At 42.8% G+C, this 18651-nt stretch overlaps 1 protein-coding gene across 1 annotated transcript; it reads right to left on the minus strand.

Annotated features, from left to right (window-relative positions):
• Nucleotides 1–1808: 1808 nt before the first annotated feature.
• Nucleotides 1809–18597, minus strand: podxl2 (podocalyxin-like 2). Its single transcript, XM_061070692.1, has 13 exons — nt 18564–18597; nt 12450–12742; nt 11803–12085; nt 11357–11466; nt 10324–10537; nt 8875–9024; nt 8442–8659; nt 8196–8270; nt 7264–7420; nt 6692–6753; nt 2547–2726; nt 2060–2221; nt 1809–1874 (listed from the first exon to the last, which is right to left on the minus strand). Exons 1-13 carry the CDS (start codon nt 18595–18597, stop codon nt 1809–1811), a joined length of 2004 nt encoding a protein of 667 aa, XP_060926675.1.
• Nucleotides 18598–18651: the final 54 nt, after the last annotated feature.

Below are 18651 nucleotides of genomic sequence, written 5' to 3' on the forward strand. Positions count from 1 at the left end.
TAATCAGTTAAACAAACTTGACCATCGTGACTAGGACCCATTCGCAGTGACTCGTCCTTCCTGACTCCAACATGGTGACTCAGACGTCACCATGGCGACTCAAACGTGACCCTCTTGACATGAAATTCTCCTGATGTAATGTTTTTGATTAAAGTATAATCACACTGACCTGATCCTACTGACTCAGACATGATCGTAGTGACTCAGACAAACTCCTGTTCAGACCCGAATTGAGCGACCCGAACACTATTATATCCCACGATCACAAAGCTGTGACAGGTCCTTGATGACGACTGAAATGTGCCATGGTGACTTGTACACGATCTTAGTGTCTTGAAGATACTTTTGGCAACACGGACATGATCCTGATACTCAATTAATGACTGATCGCTGAGCCTCGGATATTATAACCAAAATAATACAGATGAGATGAGAGTGACTCGGACATTAGATGAGTGACCTGCACATGACGTGTTGACTTGAACATTCAACACTATAAACAGAAGACTTGGGGCTCGACTTGGGCTCAAGGTTCTGTAACTTTGACTTCTACACTGTAACTCACTTTATTCTCATGCTTTTGGCCTCTAAATGTTGCCTGTGTGTCAAAGCCTCAGGATTTACTCAGGAGCATAGAGCAGCCATTCCAGCACCGTTAAAGAGAAGCATCAGGATAACAGCACATCAGTATATTTAACGCGAGTTGTTGCAGAGGGAACAGTAAACATCCTCAGCAGTTACAACCATTCCTATAAGCAAAATACAGATATTTTAAAATTACTTTGTTATACATTTAACGTGATGCAGCATTTTCAGCGATGATAGTCACTATTTCCAAAGAGGAATTGATAAAGTGCCAAAACCTTACTTTCAAAGTCGCTACAGACTCAACTTCCTGTCCGGTGATTCAGAGGAGAAGCCGAGAGGAGCCGCTGCCGGCACCGGAGTTAGACGTGGAGGTGAAACCACTGATCATCTGCAGGGAAGTGAAACTCACAAGGAAGTTTTTCATTTGACTTTAGAACAGGGTTATGGGTCGGATAGGATAAATTGGTCGGATCTAGGAAAAACAAAGTGACCTCTGAACGACCTTCTGGTTAAATTACGTTTTTTAGGCTCATCGTAGGTTTTGGTTTGTACCCGACTTCTTGTCATTGGTGACGTCATGCAAAAATTGTCATCTAAATATAAATTTTAAATTATGACATTATCATCCGTACTTTCAGCCTTTTGAATTATTTTGGATTCCTGCTGCCGGTCAGATTGTTGTGTGAAGTAAAGTTTGTTTTCATGTGACACAAACTAAACAATTGCATCTTTACATTCAAGTGTTGAAGCTTGGAAAAGGTGCTTTGCTGTGTTGTTTGTGTTAATTGTGTCATGCAGCCACTTTGTCAAGAGCTAAAAACATAAGGCACATTAAACAGATCGTTTATGTAATGGTGATATTTTCTAACATCAAGTTGGGATCTGACGTCCGTCTTTAACAACCATTTTCAATGGTTGTAGATTTGACTGTTTTTCCATGAATTCATGTATGTGATGTTCACCTCGGTGTCTAATCCCTGTGATGACGTCAGTGACTCCTGCTCCTGCACCACACATCTATCACTCAGGCTTTTCACCTTCATCCCCACTTCTCTCTTTTCTTTCCTCCACCTCCTCTCTCTCACTTCCTATCTTCCCTCAATCGAAGACACCTTGTTTTCTTTGCTGCCATCTTCCTATTCTTCTTCTTCTTCTCTGGGCTCCACCATCTATAAAAGACGCCCATCCGTCATAACCTGTCTCCTCTTCCTCTTCCTCCATCAGAGATGTGTGTCCTGCTCTTCCTCCTCCTCCTCCTCCTCAGCCGCTGTTTGATTGACAAACACCTGAAAGAGAAACCAGACGAGAGGCTTCACACTGTTGCCGAGCAGAATAAAGTTTTACCTTAAGAAACCAACAGCAGATTACTCAACACTAAAGTGCCGCCACGTGTGTGAGAACATTATTCACTCATCCTTCCTCTGTTCATCTTTTAGTCCTCGTACATCCACTTAATCAGTCATCCCATCACCTGCCAGCGACTGCTGTCGTCCTTTCCTCTCTCGCCCCCCCCCGTCAGTCCGTTCGTGCTTGGCTTCTTCTCCTGCATCTCAGGCTGGTTGTCGTTTGTCACGTCCAGCATGGGGTTGTCATGGCAACCATTCTCCACAAAGTGAAGCTCCTCAGCACGAAACTGCAAAGGTCAGAGAGCACTGAATATTTAGACACCTGCTGATAATAAGCCCAGTACTACCTTGATTTTGGCTCTGGTTTTGGTCATCACCACCACCTCCTGAGGGGGAAACTGGTCACACCATGTCATGTTACATTATGATGCTTTACTTTGTGTAAATTAAGGTTAATTTTTTCACATATTAGTAAATTTCTCTTTTTAATTATTTACATGTTTGAAATAAATAAAAATGAATGTCTGAATAAAACTTTGAAGAACATATATGTGATGCAGACGTGCAGAACAGGCCTTGCATTTCTTTCTGTGTCTGTGTGTGTTCACTGACCGTCGTCTTGGTTGCCGGCAGTCGTCTTTGCCAGCAGATGTATAAGAACCCAGAAGTGATGATGACCATGCAGACGGAGCCGATGATGACCAGCACCACAAACAGCTTCCCGTAGTCGCTGCGTGTCTGACTGGGCCGGGACACACAGCGGCTGGTGGCACTGTAGCTCTGGATTCCCACCTGAGGAGGCAAACACGCAGATTCAGTTCCTCAATGTAAAATAATGAAAGTTTCCTGCAGTTGACTTACAACTAATAAACCAGTTTGTAGCCCGGTGATCTTTTGCTAAATATTTTTAAACTATCGCTCTTTCAGATCAGCTTCCTGCTAATTTACAGAAATGGAAACCAAAGAGCTACGTCCTTTATTTATGCAGAAAAATCCCTTTGAGAAGATTTTATAAATATAAACCAGTATATATAAACCAGAATGACATGTTTACATCTATGGCGCCTAATTCTCAGTCTTTTTAAATACTATTCCATATGTTTAGTTATCTCCTTTTTTGAAATGATCGTTGACCTAGGGAATAATCTCTGACCTGCTAATGGATGGGTATAGACGGAATGTTCTTTAACATGCTTATTCAACTTTAGGTATGAAACATGCCCTTATTTAGTCAGAGGCCCTATGTGTGACGTAATTTCATCTCTAGTTTTGGGGAAAGCATCTTCCCTATAAGAATCCTTGTCGGGCTTTGGCAAATCAGACTTTCACAATTGGCTTGTGTTGTCTCCGGGTATACCATGGTGCTCGTTCTGACCTGTGAAACTTCTGTGTAATAAACGTTTTCTACAAACAAGAACGAGGTCTGCTGAGATTCCTTCATCATCATCAACTTCAATAACAACATCGACATCTTGGCTGCATACAATATCCCATAGAATTTGGCGTCACGAACTCCGGATGTGCTGTGGCCTGCAGCAGCTCTAACAGCTTCACACACGGTGAGTATTTCTCATTTTGACTGGACGCTGGTTCGTTCATTGAGGCTGTTCTGTGTTATCCACACCGTTAAAAAAACAGTTTTTGTGGACATGTCTCGTTGTGTTGATGTTTGAAGTGAAGTTCCGTGCTAAATTTGATTTTATTTGCGTTGTGCACGTCGCAAATAAAAGGGGGGAGTATTATAGAAAAGTTATAAAAGTGAAGAAAGGAAAGAAATAAGGTATAGACAGGAAATAGTTTAGAATAGCTTAATTGTAATGATAAGGTGGTTAAATGACATTGTGCAAGATTAAAAAGATGGGCCCTTAACTTAAATGGTAAGACATGTGTGTATTATTCACTGCGTTACAGTTGGCTTAGTAAAGTCAGGAATCGATTTAAGGAGAAAAATTGGGTAATGAGAGGAAGATAAGATTAAGGAAATGTGGGAATTAGCCGCAGAATTTGGATAGTGAAGCCCTCAGTGAAGGAGCTGTTAGTATGGGCCCTGGAAACCTCACCAGAGGTCAGTTTAATAACTGGAGATTGTAGAATTAAAAATTCAATTGACTGTTCCCACTCTTAACATTTGTTGACGAACAGTGTCTGATGCAGCCTCTCATCGGATATCTACTTCTCATTAGGTAGCACAAATTTTAAGAGAATTAGAGAGAAAAAGAGGCAAATAGCATGCCTGTGGTGTGACTGAGCTCCTGGGCTGTGAAAATGTCTCTAAAAAAAAATCCCAAGCTTTGAATATCTCATGGAGCACCATAAAATCCATCATCAGAAAATGGAAAAAATATGGCACACCCACAAACCTACCACGACAAGGCTGTCTACCCAAACAGACAAGCCGGACAAGGACAAAATTAATCAGAGGAGCAACCAAGAGGCCCATGGTAACTCTGGAGGAGCTGCAAAGATCCACAGCTGAGGTGGGAGAATCTGTCCACAGGACAACTATTAGTCGTGAACTTCACAAATCTGGCCTTCATGGAAGAGTGGCAAGAAGAAAGCCGTTGTTGAAGGGGAATCTTAATAAATCCCATTTGGAGTTTGCCAGAAGCCATGTGGGAGACACAGCAAACAGGTGGAAGAAGGTGCTCTGGTCAGAAGTGCAAAAATGCAAAACGCTACGTGTGGCGGAAACCCGACACTGCCCATCGCCCTGAGCACACCTTCCCAACAGTGAAACATGGTGGCAGTAGCATCATGCTGTGGGGATGCTTCTCTTCAGCAGGTACAGGAAAACTGGTCAGAATTGAGGGGAAGAAGGATGGAGCAAAATACAGGGAAATCCGTGAAGACATCTGATGCAGTCTGCAAAGACTTGAGACTGGGGTGTTGGCGGTTCATCTTCCTGCAGGACAATGACCCTAAACATACAGCCAGAGCTACTATGGAATGGTTTAGATCAGAGGTCTTCAACAGGGGGTCCGCGACCCCTAGGGGGTCCACAGATGGTACTGCAGGGGAGTCGCGAAATCTTTGGGTGATTAGACAATTTTTTAATTTTTTTTTTTTTCCACGAATTTAAATGTCTTTCAATACACATTAACATGCATCCAACATGTTGTGAGGCTGATTTGACCCTCTGCCTGACAACCTCCATCCGTCCAAGATTAGATAAGTTGTGTGCTACCCATCAGGGTCCGACATCTCACTAATGTGGGAGTATGTGTGCCATCCACAGATAGCTTGAGGATTCACTGTCTCTTCTACATGTATGTTTAAAATAAAAACATGAATCTGTGAATTACTTTAATAGCTCAGTGTTGTATGCAAGATGTACAGTGGGTACGGAAAGTATTCAGACCCCTTTAAATATTTCACTCTTTGTTTCATTGCAGCAATTTGCAAAAATCTAAAAAGTTCATTTTATTTCTCATTAATGTACACTCAGCACCCCATCTTGACAGAAAAAAAACAGATTTAACAAATTTATTAAAAAAGAAAAACTGAGCACGATGGTCATAAGTATTCAGACCCTTTGCTGTGACACTCATATTTAACTCACATGCTATCCATTTCTTCTGATCCTCCTTGAGATGGTTCTACTCCTTCATTGGAGACCAAACTGATTGGACTTGATTAGGAAAGGCACACACATGTCTATATAAGACCTTGCAGCTCACAGTGCATGTCAGAGCAAATGAGAATCATGAGGTTGAAGGAACTGCCCAAGGAGCTCAGAGACAGAATTGTGGCAAGGCAGAGATCTGGCCAAGGTTACAGAAGAATTTCTGCAGCACTCAAGGTTCCTAAGAGCACAGTGGCCTCCATAATCCTTTAATGGAAGAAGTTTGGGACGACCAGAACTCTTCCTAGACCTGGCCGTCCAGCCAAACTGAGCAATTGTGGGAGAAGAGCCTTGGTGAGAGAGGTAAAGAAGAACCCAAAGATCACTGTGGCTGAGCTCCAGAGATGCAGTAGGGAGATGGGAGAAAGTTCCTCAAAGTCAACTATCACTGCAGCCCTCCACCAGTCGGTGCTTTATGGCAGAGTGGCCCGACGGAGTGGCCCGACGGCTCAGACTGGGCCGAAGGTTCACCTTCCAACAAGGCAATGACCCTAAGCAGACAGCTAAAATAACAAAGGAGTGGCTTCGGAACAAACTATGTGACCGTTCTTGACTGGCCCAGCCAGAGCCCTGACCTAAACCCAATTGAGCATCTCTGGAGAGACTTGAACATGGCTGTCCACCAACGTTCACCATCCAAAGACTCATGGCTGTACTGGCTCAAAAGGCTTCTACTCAATACTGAGCAAAGGGTCTGAATACATATGACCATGTGATATTTCAGTTTTTCTTTTTTAATAAATTTGCAAAAATTTCTACATTTATGTTTTTTTCTGTCAAGATGGAGTGCTGAGTGTACATTGATGAGAAATAAAATGAACTTATTTGATTTTAGGGGGGGGGGGGTACTTACAGATTTTCATTTTTTTTGTTCTCATTATTGTTTGCGTGACAATTAAAGGTGTTTTGCACCTTCAAAGTACTATGCATGTTGTGTTGATCAAATGGGAAAAGTCTGTTTAAGTCTATTTGAATTCTAGTTTATGACAGTTCAAAATGGGAAAAAGGCCAAGGGGCAAGGCACTGTATATAAATTAAAAGGGTAAAAATAAAAAGGTAGGTATCACAGTGTGTTTTCTATGAGCAGAAACCTTAGAATCTAAATCTATACATGGAAACTGCGCAGTTATTTTACCTCATTCAGTCTTTTCCTGATCTCCCCCAACATGAGCAGCACATCACTGGTGCCGATCACTCCTGAGAGACACAACACAACAATTAAAACAAACCTGCGCCGGTTTTATTTGTCAAAGTCACAATCTACAAACAGAATGTATTTGAAACTCAGTGAAAGAAACAACTGAAAGAAGAAGAAATTTGAAAAGAAGCAACAAAGGAACATGAATACACGTAAAACTGTAAGATGTACACACAGTATATCATGCAGGTAGATAAACTGTACATGCTGGGGTGAGAGTAAAGAGTGTGCAGGTGCAAGTGACTGTGTCTGAATCCCTGAGTTCTTTTTCACTAGCAAAAAGACACAGAAATACATGTGCATATGTAGAATGCACTTTTCATTGTATATCCCATATTCACAAATTACAATTAGTCTCATAGGGCTTTAACAAGGTGTGACATCCTCTGCCCTTAACTCTCAACAAGAGTCAGGACAAACTACTAAAATAAACTTTTAAGAGGGTAAAAACGTGTGTGTGTGTGTGTGTGTGTGTGTGTGTGTGTGTGTGTGTGTGTGTGTGTGTGTACCGTGGCCAGATGCCACATTCATCAGGAGCTGGTGCTGCTGGTGTGTGGGCTTGCTGAGGAAGATTACCCATGATCCCTCAGGGCTGTTCATCTTCCGAGCAAACTCTCGCTCGATGATCTTCAGCAACCGCACACCCTGGTCCACACGGAACTCCTCCTGTTTTGTTGATTGCAATGTCAGTAAGATGTAAATATGTATTCAGTAAACAATGCGGTTGAATAAAGAGAAGAGCTTCATGCATGGAAAACCAAAAAGAGCTAAACCCGTTAAAAACTTGACAAAATAAGTCGAAGGAGAATTAAGTTCGTACAGCTCTCCTTGTTCGTACACTGCAACCAAAACCTGATCCCAAACCTTAACCATGACCGATTAAAACCTGACTCTAACCTAAACTTAACCACAATTCACATCCTAACACTGATCTTCACCAGGAGCTCAGATAGGAGGTTTTGCCTAATTAGGACCAGGGTTGTGTTCAGAAAGTCTAAATCCTCTCCTTTCCTAACCACTATCCTTGAGCCCGATGGAGTACGTCACCTTTTTTTTTTTAAAACAACTTTATTTATAACAGAAGATCTAGACAGTACAGTTCTCTGTGCTGTGCACTGACAGTTAAATTAAAGCTTCCTGTTTCAATCCGACACGTCTGGAGAAAAGTGTTTTCTGTTCATACAGAGGAAACATTTAATCATCAGTTACTCACAGAAAACGAGAGAGAACAAAATCAAGAGAACAAAAGAAGCCGTTCATTCTACTTTATATTTGCGTGGGTGTGTCCAGATGAAATTTCGATGTTATCTGCTAAAGGAGATAAGCTAGGAAGCATTGAAGGATTCGTTGGTGCATCGAAGCCTCATGAATCTGAGGATGTAGTGATGTTAAAGTACAGAATTCAGACCTTTTCATTACTATAAAAATTCTTTGTACTTACACAGTTCAGGTTTTGCGTCATGTTGAGGACGACATACCCACGTCCAACCAGGTCCTTCCAGTCTATACACACCACCTGAAAGATTCGACAACAGCAGTGTGAACATCCCCTACTGGCCGGGCAGTGGTTTACCTCACAGGGAGAAGGTTCCCACTTTAATATTAGGTTGATTGGAGACTCTACACTGACTTGGTTGTTTTATTTGTGATACAAACATGTGGATGGATCTTCAACGTGACAAGGTACCTGCTGGGCCTCCTTCATGTTCTCTGTGGCAGTCATCGCCCCCCCGCCCCTGACCTCCGACCCTTGGGCCTCCAGGGGCGTGGTCTTGTCTAACGAAGCCCAGGCCGGGTCGGTGAAGCTGATGGTCGGCGAGGGATCTGTGGTGAGCGGGACGATGTGACGGATTACTGCTCCTTCTCCCTCCATCTTCTTCCAGCTCTCCTCCTGCACCTCGGCTCCTCGGTCATTCAGTCTGTCTGCTCGAGCAAATATACAAACACTTCATCAGATATGGTGATATTCAGTGTATTCTTTTAAAATATACTCCTTATGGCTTTAGACATCAGGGCCTGAGAAGAATGATCCGAGCAGAGAGCATCGTTTTATGTTGACTATTTTAAGTTTGAGAAAAATTGGGAGGTTATAATACTAAAGTGTTAAAGATCCTTCCCACCTTTATTCCCTTGCTCTTCTTGCTCCACACTGGGCTGCAGAGGCTCTCTGCTGGGCGCCAGGCCGACCTCTGCTACAGTGGGACTCTGGGTAAACAGGCCGGCGTGCTCCTCTTCCTCCTCCCGCTCGGTCTCCTCATCCTCCGTCTCATCTGCAGACACAAACCAGACACATCACATTTCAGCACCTTTATTCTTTAAAGATGTGAACGTCGGGTCCTCCGCAGTCTTTATCTTAGGTGGGTTTTAGTAGGGTGACCAGATTTGAGTTTGTAAAAAAGAGGACAGGGGGTTGTCGTGGGGAGGTGTAGTGTATAGCATGCCGCACCATGACCATGTGAATGCATACAAATGTCACAAATGAAATGACAAAAATGACACAAATGACTATATGAACATCTATTTATTGAACTTTAACAAAATTGCAAAGTGCAAATGTAAAACAAATCTTTTTTGTGGCATTTAAATGTGTCAATAATGATAACAAATAAAACATTCTAAATAATAAATTCTTTATATGGCCACATATTAAAATAAGAAAATTAAGAAACTTTTCAGTCCTCCTCATATATTAAAGCAATAATGATAACAAATACAATATTCCAAATAATAAATTACTTATATGGCCACATATTAAAATAAGAAAATTAAGACACTTTTCAGCCCTCCTCATGTGGTTGGCCATATTTCTCTGAAGACTGAATCTTACCCAGGAGTTGGCGATTGCCTATCAAATAGGTATGAAAGTCCTTGCAGGTCATGTTTTTGAAATTGTACTGGGTGCACAGAATCCCCTTCAGTGATTCAACAGACAACCGATTCCTCTCCTTGTTGTAAACAGCGCACGGAGTGGAAGCGGCAAGGTGCTCAATTTTGCCAGATTGGAAATGGCAAAGTAACGTTCCAAAGGCTCAAAATAGTCGTATTTGGAGGATAATTATCGTGGGTCTGGCAACCCTGAGATCGGTCGCCCAATGACAGACTCTCTCTACAGTCAGCTCGCGCAAGAAGGTGGAACGTAAGGGTGGTACCATTTCCAGAACTTGGAAGGCCGAAATAACTAGTAGGCTGTGAAAGACCCAGAAACACAAATATGCGAAAATTATTAATATTTTTTTTGCGACGAGGCAAAATACCGGACGTTTTTGGAATCCCTGCCGGACGCATTTTTTAGGTCTCGAAAAGAGGACATGTCCGGGAAAAAGAGGACGTCTGGTCACCCTAGTTTTAGTTACTATTGCTAGGCCAGCTGTTTCCACCTGTCTCCAGTCTTTATGCTAAGCTAAGCTAATTTAGTTCACTAACATTTTAGGCAAGTAATAGCACTCATCTCATCTGTACACATTTGAACCTTTCTAATCAGCAGCTTCAAACCGTGGGTGCATGTAAATAAAAACATTTCAAAGACAGAAACAGGAAACATCATAAACAGATTTTTATATTTGCTCTACCTTTTGTAAAACTTCCCAGCAGCCCGAAGTCCGTGCCAGTGTCCGTCTCCGGGGCCGAGGTTCCTGCAGCGTCTCCGCCTGCAGCAGCAGCAGCGGAAGCGGATGTGGATGTTGTCGTCGTGGTAGCGATGGAGGAACGACGGACTCCGTATCCACTGGACTGAACGTCTTCCTCCCCCTCCGCCTCCCACAGCTCCCTCTCTAAAGGACCCATCTGGAGTGGAAGACATGTTGTCTCCTTTATTTACAGTCTCTCGTACTTTATGATATAAGTAGAAACAACTGATCGTGGTTCGGTTTTCCTTCTGGGTCGAGTTGTAATCAGGTTGGTTTCATATCGGCATGAGGACATGGTGGAAATACAGTTGTAGTAATATTGGTAGGGGATAAAAGTACTATCACTTATATTACTGTATATATATTACTGATAATAATATAAGATTAGTGACTTATATCAACCTGCAGAGACACTTCTCTGTGTGTGTTTGAGGTCGTTTATCATCTCTGCTCTTTGCAGTCAAGCGTCTCCTGACTCGGACGATTGGGGCAAAGAAACACAATTAATCCCATAATCTCACAAAGCAGTTAAAGACTAATTAAATCATTCAGCGCCGGGTTAGTGGATTACGTCAGATTTATTGTGATCTAATTAAAGTCAAACTTCAGCGGATGATTCCTCTGTTTTAAGTCGTCTTCACACTTTGTCCCTGCTGGGGTTTTTCATCTCTGTCTATTCATGAAGTTAAACTTGAGTAAATAAAGTCACAAATGCTCTTCAATTCTATCACTAATAAACCTTTACTGCAAACCCAATATCTCAAGAACGCATTTAGGGAATTTCTTTTATACAAATGTTAAATCAAGGGTCAAAGGTCAAGGTCGCAGTGGCCTCACAGAACATGTTTTGGCCTCTTAACCCTAACCCTGGAAAAATTATGTATGTGACGGAAACTGCACAGGGAGGTTATTGTAAAAAACATATACGGTAAAAAATTGAATTTTTGTCATCGAGACACCTTCTGTCCGTCCTCACCTCCAGGACAGGGGACGCTCGATGTTCTTGTAGCCCAGGATCATGCAGCTCAGCTGGGGAGGAGATGATGGGCTGCAGGGAGCTGGAGGGGTGGAGGGATGGACTGTAGCCTGAGAGACACAAACACACATGTCAGGAACGTGTGTGTGTGTGTGTGTGTGTGTGTGTGTGTGTGTGTGTGTGTGTGTGTGTGTGTGTGTGTGTGTGTGTGTGTGTGTGAGTGTGTGTGTGTGTGTGTGTGTGTGTGTGTGTGAGTGTGTGTGTGTGTGTGTCTGTGGGTAAACACTTCTAACACACTTAACGAGCAGCAGAGTCTGTTCCGGACACACGTCTGATCCTCAGGGCCGAGGAGAGATCTTTGCTGGATCTCAATAAATCATTGAAGATGAATAACAGGTTTGACGAGTGTGTGATTTAGTTCTGAAGGGGAAGTTACTTCTACTAACCAATCAGAGCGTCCAGATCTGGGGTAAGGTGGCTGACGTCTGAAGCGTCCCGCTCGTCCCCCCTTCTCCTCTCTCTCTCCTCCCACTCGTCCTCTCCTCCTCTTCTCTCTCGGTCTTCTCCTCCCTCCTCTCCTCTGTCTCTGTCCTCCGTGTCCGTCCCATAGAAGCCGGAGGCCTCCTGGGAGGCATCGCCGGCACCCGGCCCACCGAAGGGCTCCGTGTCGGGGTCCGTGTGACCCCTGTGACCTCCTGCGTCCTGTGGAGCTGCCAAATGGACCATACGCTGAAAGTAGAGGGACAGATGGACAAATTCATGTATAGATACATTAAATCTCCTATTCCAAATAAATGGTTTTAAGCTTTTCTAATTAACGAAAGTCACAGACTGACTCTCAGGTCAGAGACTATCTTTGTTCTGAAGCTTTAGCTCCATTGTTTACTGAGAGAATGTGACTGCACCGTTTGTGTTGGCCACTGAAATCAAAGAGGAACATTCATTTTTACGTCTGATATTTACACTTTTACCTAAAACCGATTTGTGACAAACAAACTTAAAGAAAGGTTTTCATTACAACTCTCAACTGAAAATCGTCATGTTTGTTCAGAGGCCAATATTAGCTCCGACAGTTTCTCCACGTCCTCCTCACCTCCATCTCCTCTTCCACGTCTTCGTCCACAGCCGCCGCGGTCCTGTCTGCGTCCTGACCTCCGGGGGACGGTGGCTTTAACTGAGACGAGTTAGACTCCACCTCGGATCTGGATACTTCGTGAATCTCGGGCCAGCCCATGTCATGAACCAAGTGAGGCTGGGCTCGCACCAGCTCCTGGACTGAGTGGCGTTTGGTTCGGACTAATTCCTGGGCTGGGCCTTCATCCTGTCTGAGCGGTGAGACGCGCTGGGACGAGGTCCGTCTGAAACCGTCACAGCTGGACACGAGAGCTGCAGGAAACCGAGGAGAAGCAACAGTCACACGGGAGACAGGCTTTAGTTTGAGATTTCGATTGTTAAATGTCCACATCAGCAGAGGCTTTACGATTCAGCTGGGTGAAGAAATAGAGTTAAAACAGAACGGACAACTCAAATATAATCTGAAACAAGTACTGCCATGAAAAATTCATATTAACGCATTATTGTTTGGTACCATTTAATTATTGGGTTCACTGGAGACACTGGGAAATATAACAACAACCTTAATTTCTTTCCTTAAATCTGGTCTTTCCACAAATATGATTTAAAAAGGCTATGAATTAAATAACAAGTCAAATATTTGGTTGAAATATTTTTTCTTATGTATTTATAATTTATTATATATAAATGTTTGTGTATTGATTGTGACAAACATCTTTCAGAGGTGAAAGTGAATAACAGTAGTTAACATTGTACTTTTCACCTCCTAGTTATCATTTTATTATCAAGAATATAAATACTACGCTACTGTAATACTACTATAATATTAAAATATAATAATACACTGTATTATGGTTGTTTATTCATTTAACAACTAAAACTCAATCAATATCCAGACATTTTCAGGAATCAAAATAAAATAAAACACCGTAGAAATAATATAAAATGTCAGAAGTGTCCTCATGCCTTCTGACATATTATATTATATTATTATGATATATTATTATATAGTGCTCATCAATGCTAAATGTGATGAGTTAGTAAAATAAAATAACATTTAATTTGCTGTCAAAAATTGCAGAAACTGAATTTAAACACCGTTAGTGACCAATGAATCAAACTGCGAGGTGACTCATAAACAGTCTGTGGAGTGAACGTATATGAAACTCGCTGGGATGATGGAACCTGAACCACAAAAATCAATCTGGTGTTTGATAACAGAATTTCCCATGAGCCACGGCGGCTACAAGTCAGATGTCCACAGGTCTCGGTCCTCTGTCTGAGGTAAACAGGCTCTCCTCCCATGATGCTCTCTGTCTGGGGCCACAGATGGCTGTCTGACCTCAGAGCAGATTACCATATCATGGCCAACATGTCTCAAACACGTCTGCGACACGCTAAGCTGCCCCCCCCCTCCTCCTGCAGTCTGAGGGGACACAGATCCACCAGCTGACGAAAAGATTTCCACCAAAAAATTAAATATTGTCACTTCTGAGATGACTTTATCTGTTTCAGCTGCACAGATGTGAGCGTTTCTCCTGGTTATTAACTTAAAATGTATAAATAATGTTTTAAATTTGTTGAGGATTCTTGTCTTGATCATCTTTATCTGTTAATGTGATTAAATAGTAAATTGAAGCAGAAGCGGGTGAACCAGCTGTGTGGTGTCGCTGCATCGGACACTGCACGGTCATTTCTCGTGCTTGGTGGTCGCCATGACAAAGTCGTCAATTACCTTGTCCACTATGTGGCGCTAGAGAGCACAAACACACTGTTACTGTGCACAACACGTAGACCAGGACATGAACATTTAGTGATTGTGTCATGAGGTTTACTGTCTGTTGCCAGTAGGTGGCGCTGTGAGGCAGGAGACGGCTTCAGGGCGGGAGATTAGCATGAACTGTGCGAGGTATACAACTTCCTGTGTTCCTCGTGGTGACGGTCCAAATGTGCAGAACTCTTGTTCTTCATCTTCCTCCTGCTCTGTTCAGATGCGGCTGTGACCAGTGAGACCAGTGAGACCAGTGAGACCAGTGAGACCACTGAGACCAGTGAGACCATTGAGACCAGTGAGACCAGTGAGACCAGTGAGACCAGTGAGACCACTGAGACCAGTGAGACCACTGAGACCACTGAGACCCTTGAGACCAGTGAGACCATTGAGACCAGTGTGACCAGTGAGACCAGTGAGACCAGTGAGACCAGTGAGCACATTGAGACCATTGAGACCCTTGAGACCACGGAGACCACTGAGACCACTGAGACCACTGAGACCACTGAGACCAGTGTGACCAGTGAGACCAGTGAGCACATTGAGACCATTGAGACCACTAAGACCAGTGAGACCAGTGAGACCATTGAGACCAGTGAGACCAATGAGACCAGTGTGACCAGTGAGACCATTGAGACCAGTGAGACCAATGAGACCACTAAGACCAGTGAGACCAGTGAGACCATTGAAACCAGTGAGACCACTGAGACCAGTGAGACCAGTGAGACCAGTGAGACCACTGAGACCAGTGAGACCAGTGAGACCAGTGAGACCACTGAGGCCAGTGGAACCATTGAAACCATTGAAACCAGTGAGACCAGTGAGACCAGTGACACCAGTGACAACAGTGACACCAGTGTGACCAGTGAGACCATTGAGAACCTTGAGACCACAGAGACCACTGAGACCATTGAGACCAGTGAGACCATTGAGACCACTGAGACCACTGAGACCACTGAGACCAGTGAGACCATTGTGACCAGTGTGACCAGTGAGACCAGTGAGACCAGTGAGACCAGTGAGACCATTGAGACCACTGAGACCAGTGGAACCATTGAAACCACTGAGACCACTGAGACCAGTGAGACCAGTGAGACCAGTGAGACCAGTGAGACCATTGAGACCACTGAGACCAGTGGAACCATTGAAACCACTGAGACCACTGAGACCACTGAGACCACTGAGTCCACTGAGACCAGTGAGACCCTTGAGACCAGCGAGACCATTGAGACCAGTGAGACCCTTGAGACCACTGAGACCACTGAGACCACTGAGACCATTGAGACCAGTGTGACCAGTGAGACCAGTGAGACCAGTGAGACCACTGAGACCAGTGGAACCATTGAAACCACTGAGACCACTGAGACCAGTGAGACCAGTGAGACCAGTGAGACCATTGAGACCAGTGGAACCATTGAAACCACTGAGACCACTGAGACCACTGAGACCAGTGAGACCAGTGAGACCCTTGAGACCAGCGAGACCAGTGAGACCAGTGAGACCATTGAGACCACTGAGACCAGTGAGACCATTGAGACCAGTGTGACCATTGAGACCAGTGAGACCAGTGAGACCAGTGAGACCAGTGAAACCAGTGAGACCACAGAGACCAGTGAGACCAGTGAGCACATTGAGACCATTGAGACCCTTGAGACCACTGAGACCCTTGAGACCACTGAGACCACTGAGACCACTGAGACCAGTGAGACCAGTGAGACCCTTGAGACCAGCGAGACCAGTGAGACCAGTGAGACCATTGAGACCACTGAGACCAGTGAGACCATTGAGACCAGTGTGACCATTGAGACCACTGAGACCACTGAGACCAGTGAGACCAGTGAGACCAGTGAGACCACAGAGACCAGTGAGACCAGTGAGCACATTGAGACCATTGAGACCCTTGAGACCACTGAGACCACTGAGACCAGTGAGACAAGTGAGACCAGTGAGACAAGTGTCACCAGTGAGATCATTGAGACCAGTGAGACCAGTGAGACCCTTGAGACCAGTGGGACCAGTGAGACCAGATTGGTTGAAATCCTGCACGACAAGTCCCTTCTGAGGCACGAGCCAAGTTTACCTGAACGTCCGCCCCCCCCCCCCTCGAGGTCGGTGGCTTGGACCCTAAAGTTTCCATCAACACTGCATCTGTCGTCTCCAGCTTTGATTCTGTGAGCAGGGGGGGGGGGGCTCATTAAAGCCCCTTCCTCAGATCAGCTTATGGACAGAGAACCTCCCCCAAATCTGCTCCTCCTCCCCCCCGGTCTCGTCTCTGCTCCCCGGCAGGACTCCGTGTTGGAGACGAAGCTTCTTCTTCTTATTATTATTATTATTATTAATAACAAGGATCTCTCCGTCTCTGCAGCTTCTCTCTCAGCAAACACACGAAACGCACGAGAATGAAACAAAAACAATAAACGTGAGACAGAAACTGAGCCCCCCCCCCCCCCCCCCCCCACCCCCCCATGAAGAGAGCAATCAGTAGGTTTTTAGCTTTGATTCAAAGGAAACGACCGACTCATTGAGCTCTTAGAGAATCTGGATCCTGGGCCAGAGGATCTCAACGTGCCAGCAGGATCTATAGGGATATATCTTTTTAGATATATACATTTTTATTTTCTATTTTAAATTTTTTATATTCTATTTTATACTATTTCTTTTTTATATTTTTGGTTGTAATTATTGAGCATTGCTAGAAGAGAGCCTTTTCATTGCCAGCGACTGCTTTATGTTATTGTTGTGCATTTGATAATAAAAATCTTGAATAGATAGATAGATAGATAGATAGATAGATAGATAGATAGATAGATAGATAGATAGATAGATAGATAGATAGATAGATAGATAGATAGATAGATAGATAGATAGATAGATAGATAGATAGATAGATAGATAGATAGATAGATAGATAGATAGATAGATTTCCGAAGGGAAATTAAGTCGTCATATCAGCCGTTATATTTGAATACAATAAAATACAAAACAATAGAATAAAATAAAAAATATTGAGGTAGAAAGAATAAAAAATAGAAACACAAGATAAAATAAAATAAAATAGGTAGATAAGGTGCAGTGGCAAGATGATGGTAATAGTACTGATGATATGATGGTAATGGTATTGTTAGACAGTATATAAAAATAGTACAGTATATATAGTATATAATATAACATAATATATATTTATATATGATAGTAAGTATACCAATATAATAGCAGTATATAGTAATAATGGCAGCAACAGTATATATAATAATAATAATAGTAATATAGTAATAATAATTATAATTATAACAACACATGTATAAAAATGTGTATATAGACTTATATATACAAGAATATACATAGAGTATGATAGGATATATAGTAGAGGTATAAATATAAGTATTTGACTATACAATAGATAATATAATATACTATGAGTGTAAGAATATGTAGACAGAGTGTGCAAAAGACAATATTATTGTATAAAATGATATATAATATCAATATGGTTTATATTAACACATATCACATATGATGTGAATCTTGAATCTGGGATCGTACGAGGACAAAAGATCTCGTGATTCAAAAAAACTTCAAATCTTTTCCAAAACAAACTTTAAGAGGTTTTTTATCATCTGAGCAAAACACAAGATGAGGTTTAAAACCTCAAACTGCAGAATGAAAACTGTGGCTGGACTCGGAGCTGGTGAAGGAGTCTGAGACGCCTGCGTTGAATGAGACGTTGCTCAGACGTTATCGACGATGACGATGCAAAATATCCATCAATAATGTTAACAGGTCTGAATCAACATAATGAATAATTAATCAACAGAAGATTTGTGTTCTGACGAATCATTCTTGGTCATTTTATTACTTTCTTGCTTCTGAATGAGAGGATCTGATGTTTTGTTTGTCACATGATGATAAACAGACTAATGATCAGATTATTATCCACGTGCGATTTATGATATTTTGTAAAGTGATATTTGAGCTTTAATTTGATCATAAATAACAAATTATTCTGTAGAATTACAGATTCTTCCATGTGCGGATTTTAAATCATCGCACATGAAATAACTTTGGATTTTGGGATGTTGTATTGTTAGGTCAGTGTGTGTGTGTGTGTGTGTGTGTGTGTGTGTGTGTGTGTGTGTGTGTGTGTGTGTGTGTGTGTGTGTGTGTGTGTGTGTGTGTGTGTGTGTGTGTTGATAAACAACAATAAAACACACAAACACTGGTAAACATCAGTAAGACACACAACCAGTCACGTGGACTCGAACACATGTGCTGAGTTCAAAGTCTCCTCGCACTTATTTTCTAAATGATGAAGACGAATTGAATCTGAGCTCCTGATTGGATGAGATGAGTAATCGCACTCACCGCTGATGAGAGTGATGAAGAGCAGGCCCGGCATGTCTGCTGCAGTGCTGCCTCCTCTTCCTCCTCCTCTTCCTCACCGGTTCTGAAT

This window comes from Limanda limanda, chromosome 4 (assembly GCF_963576545.1).
Source record: "Limanda limanda chromosome 4, fLimLim1.1, whole genome shotgun sequence".
In the NCBI taxonomy this organism is placed as follows: domain Eukaryota; kingdom Metazoa; phylum Chordata; class Actinopteri; order Pleuronectiformes; family Pleuronectidae; genus Limanda; species Limanda limanda.

Coding starts and splice junctions, on each gene's coding strand:
- podxl2 (XM_061070692.1), bottom strand. CDS start 18,597: ATGCCGGGCCTGCTCTTCATCACTCTCATCAGCG. Junction 12,086..12,449: donor ACGTGGAAGAGGAGATGGAG/GTGAGGAGGACG, acceptor CTCTACTTTCAG/CGTATGGTCCATTTGGCAGC. Junction 2,222..2,546: donor TGCCGGCAACCAAGACGACG/GTCAGTGAACAC, acceptor TGACCTTTGCAG/TTTCGTGCTGAGGAGCTTCA.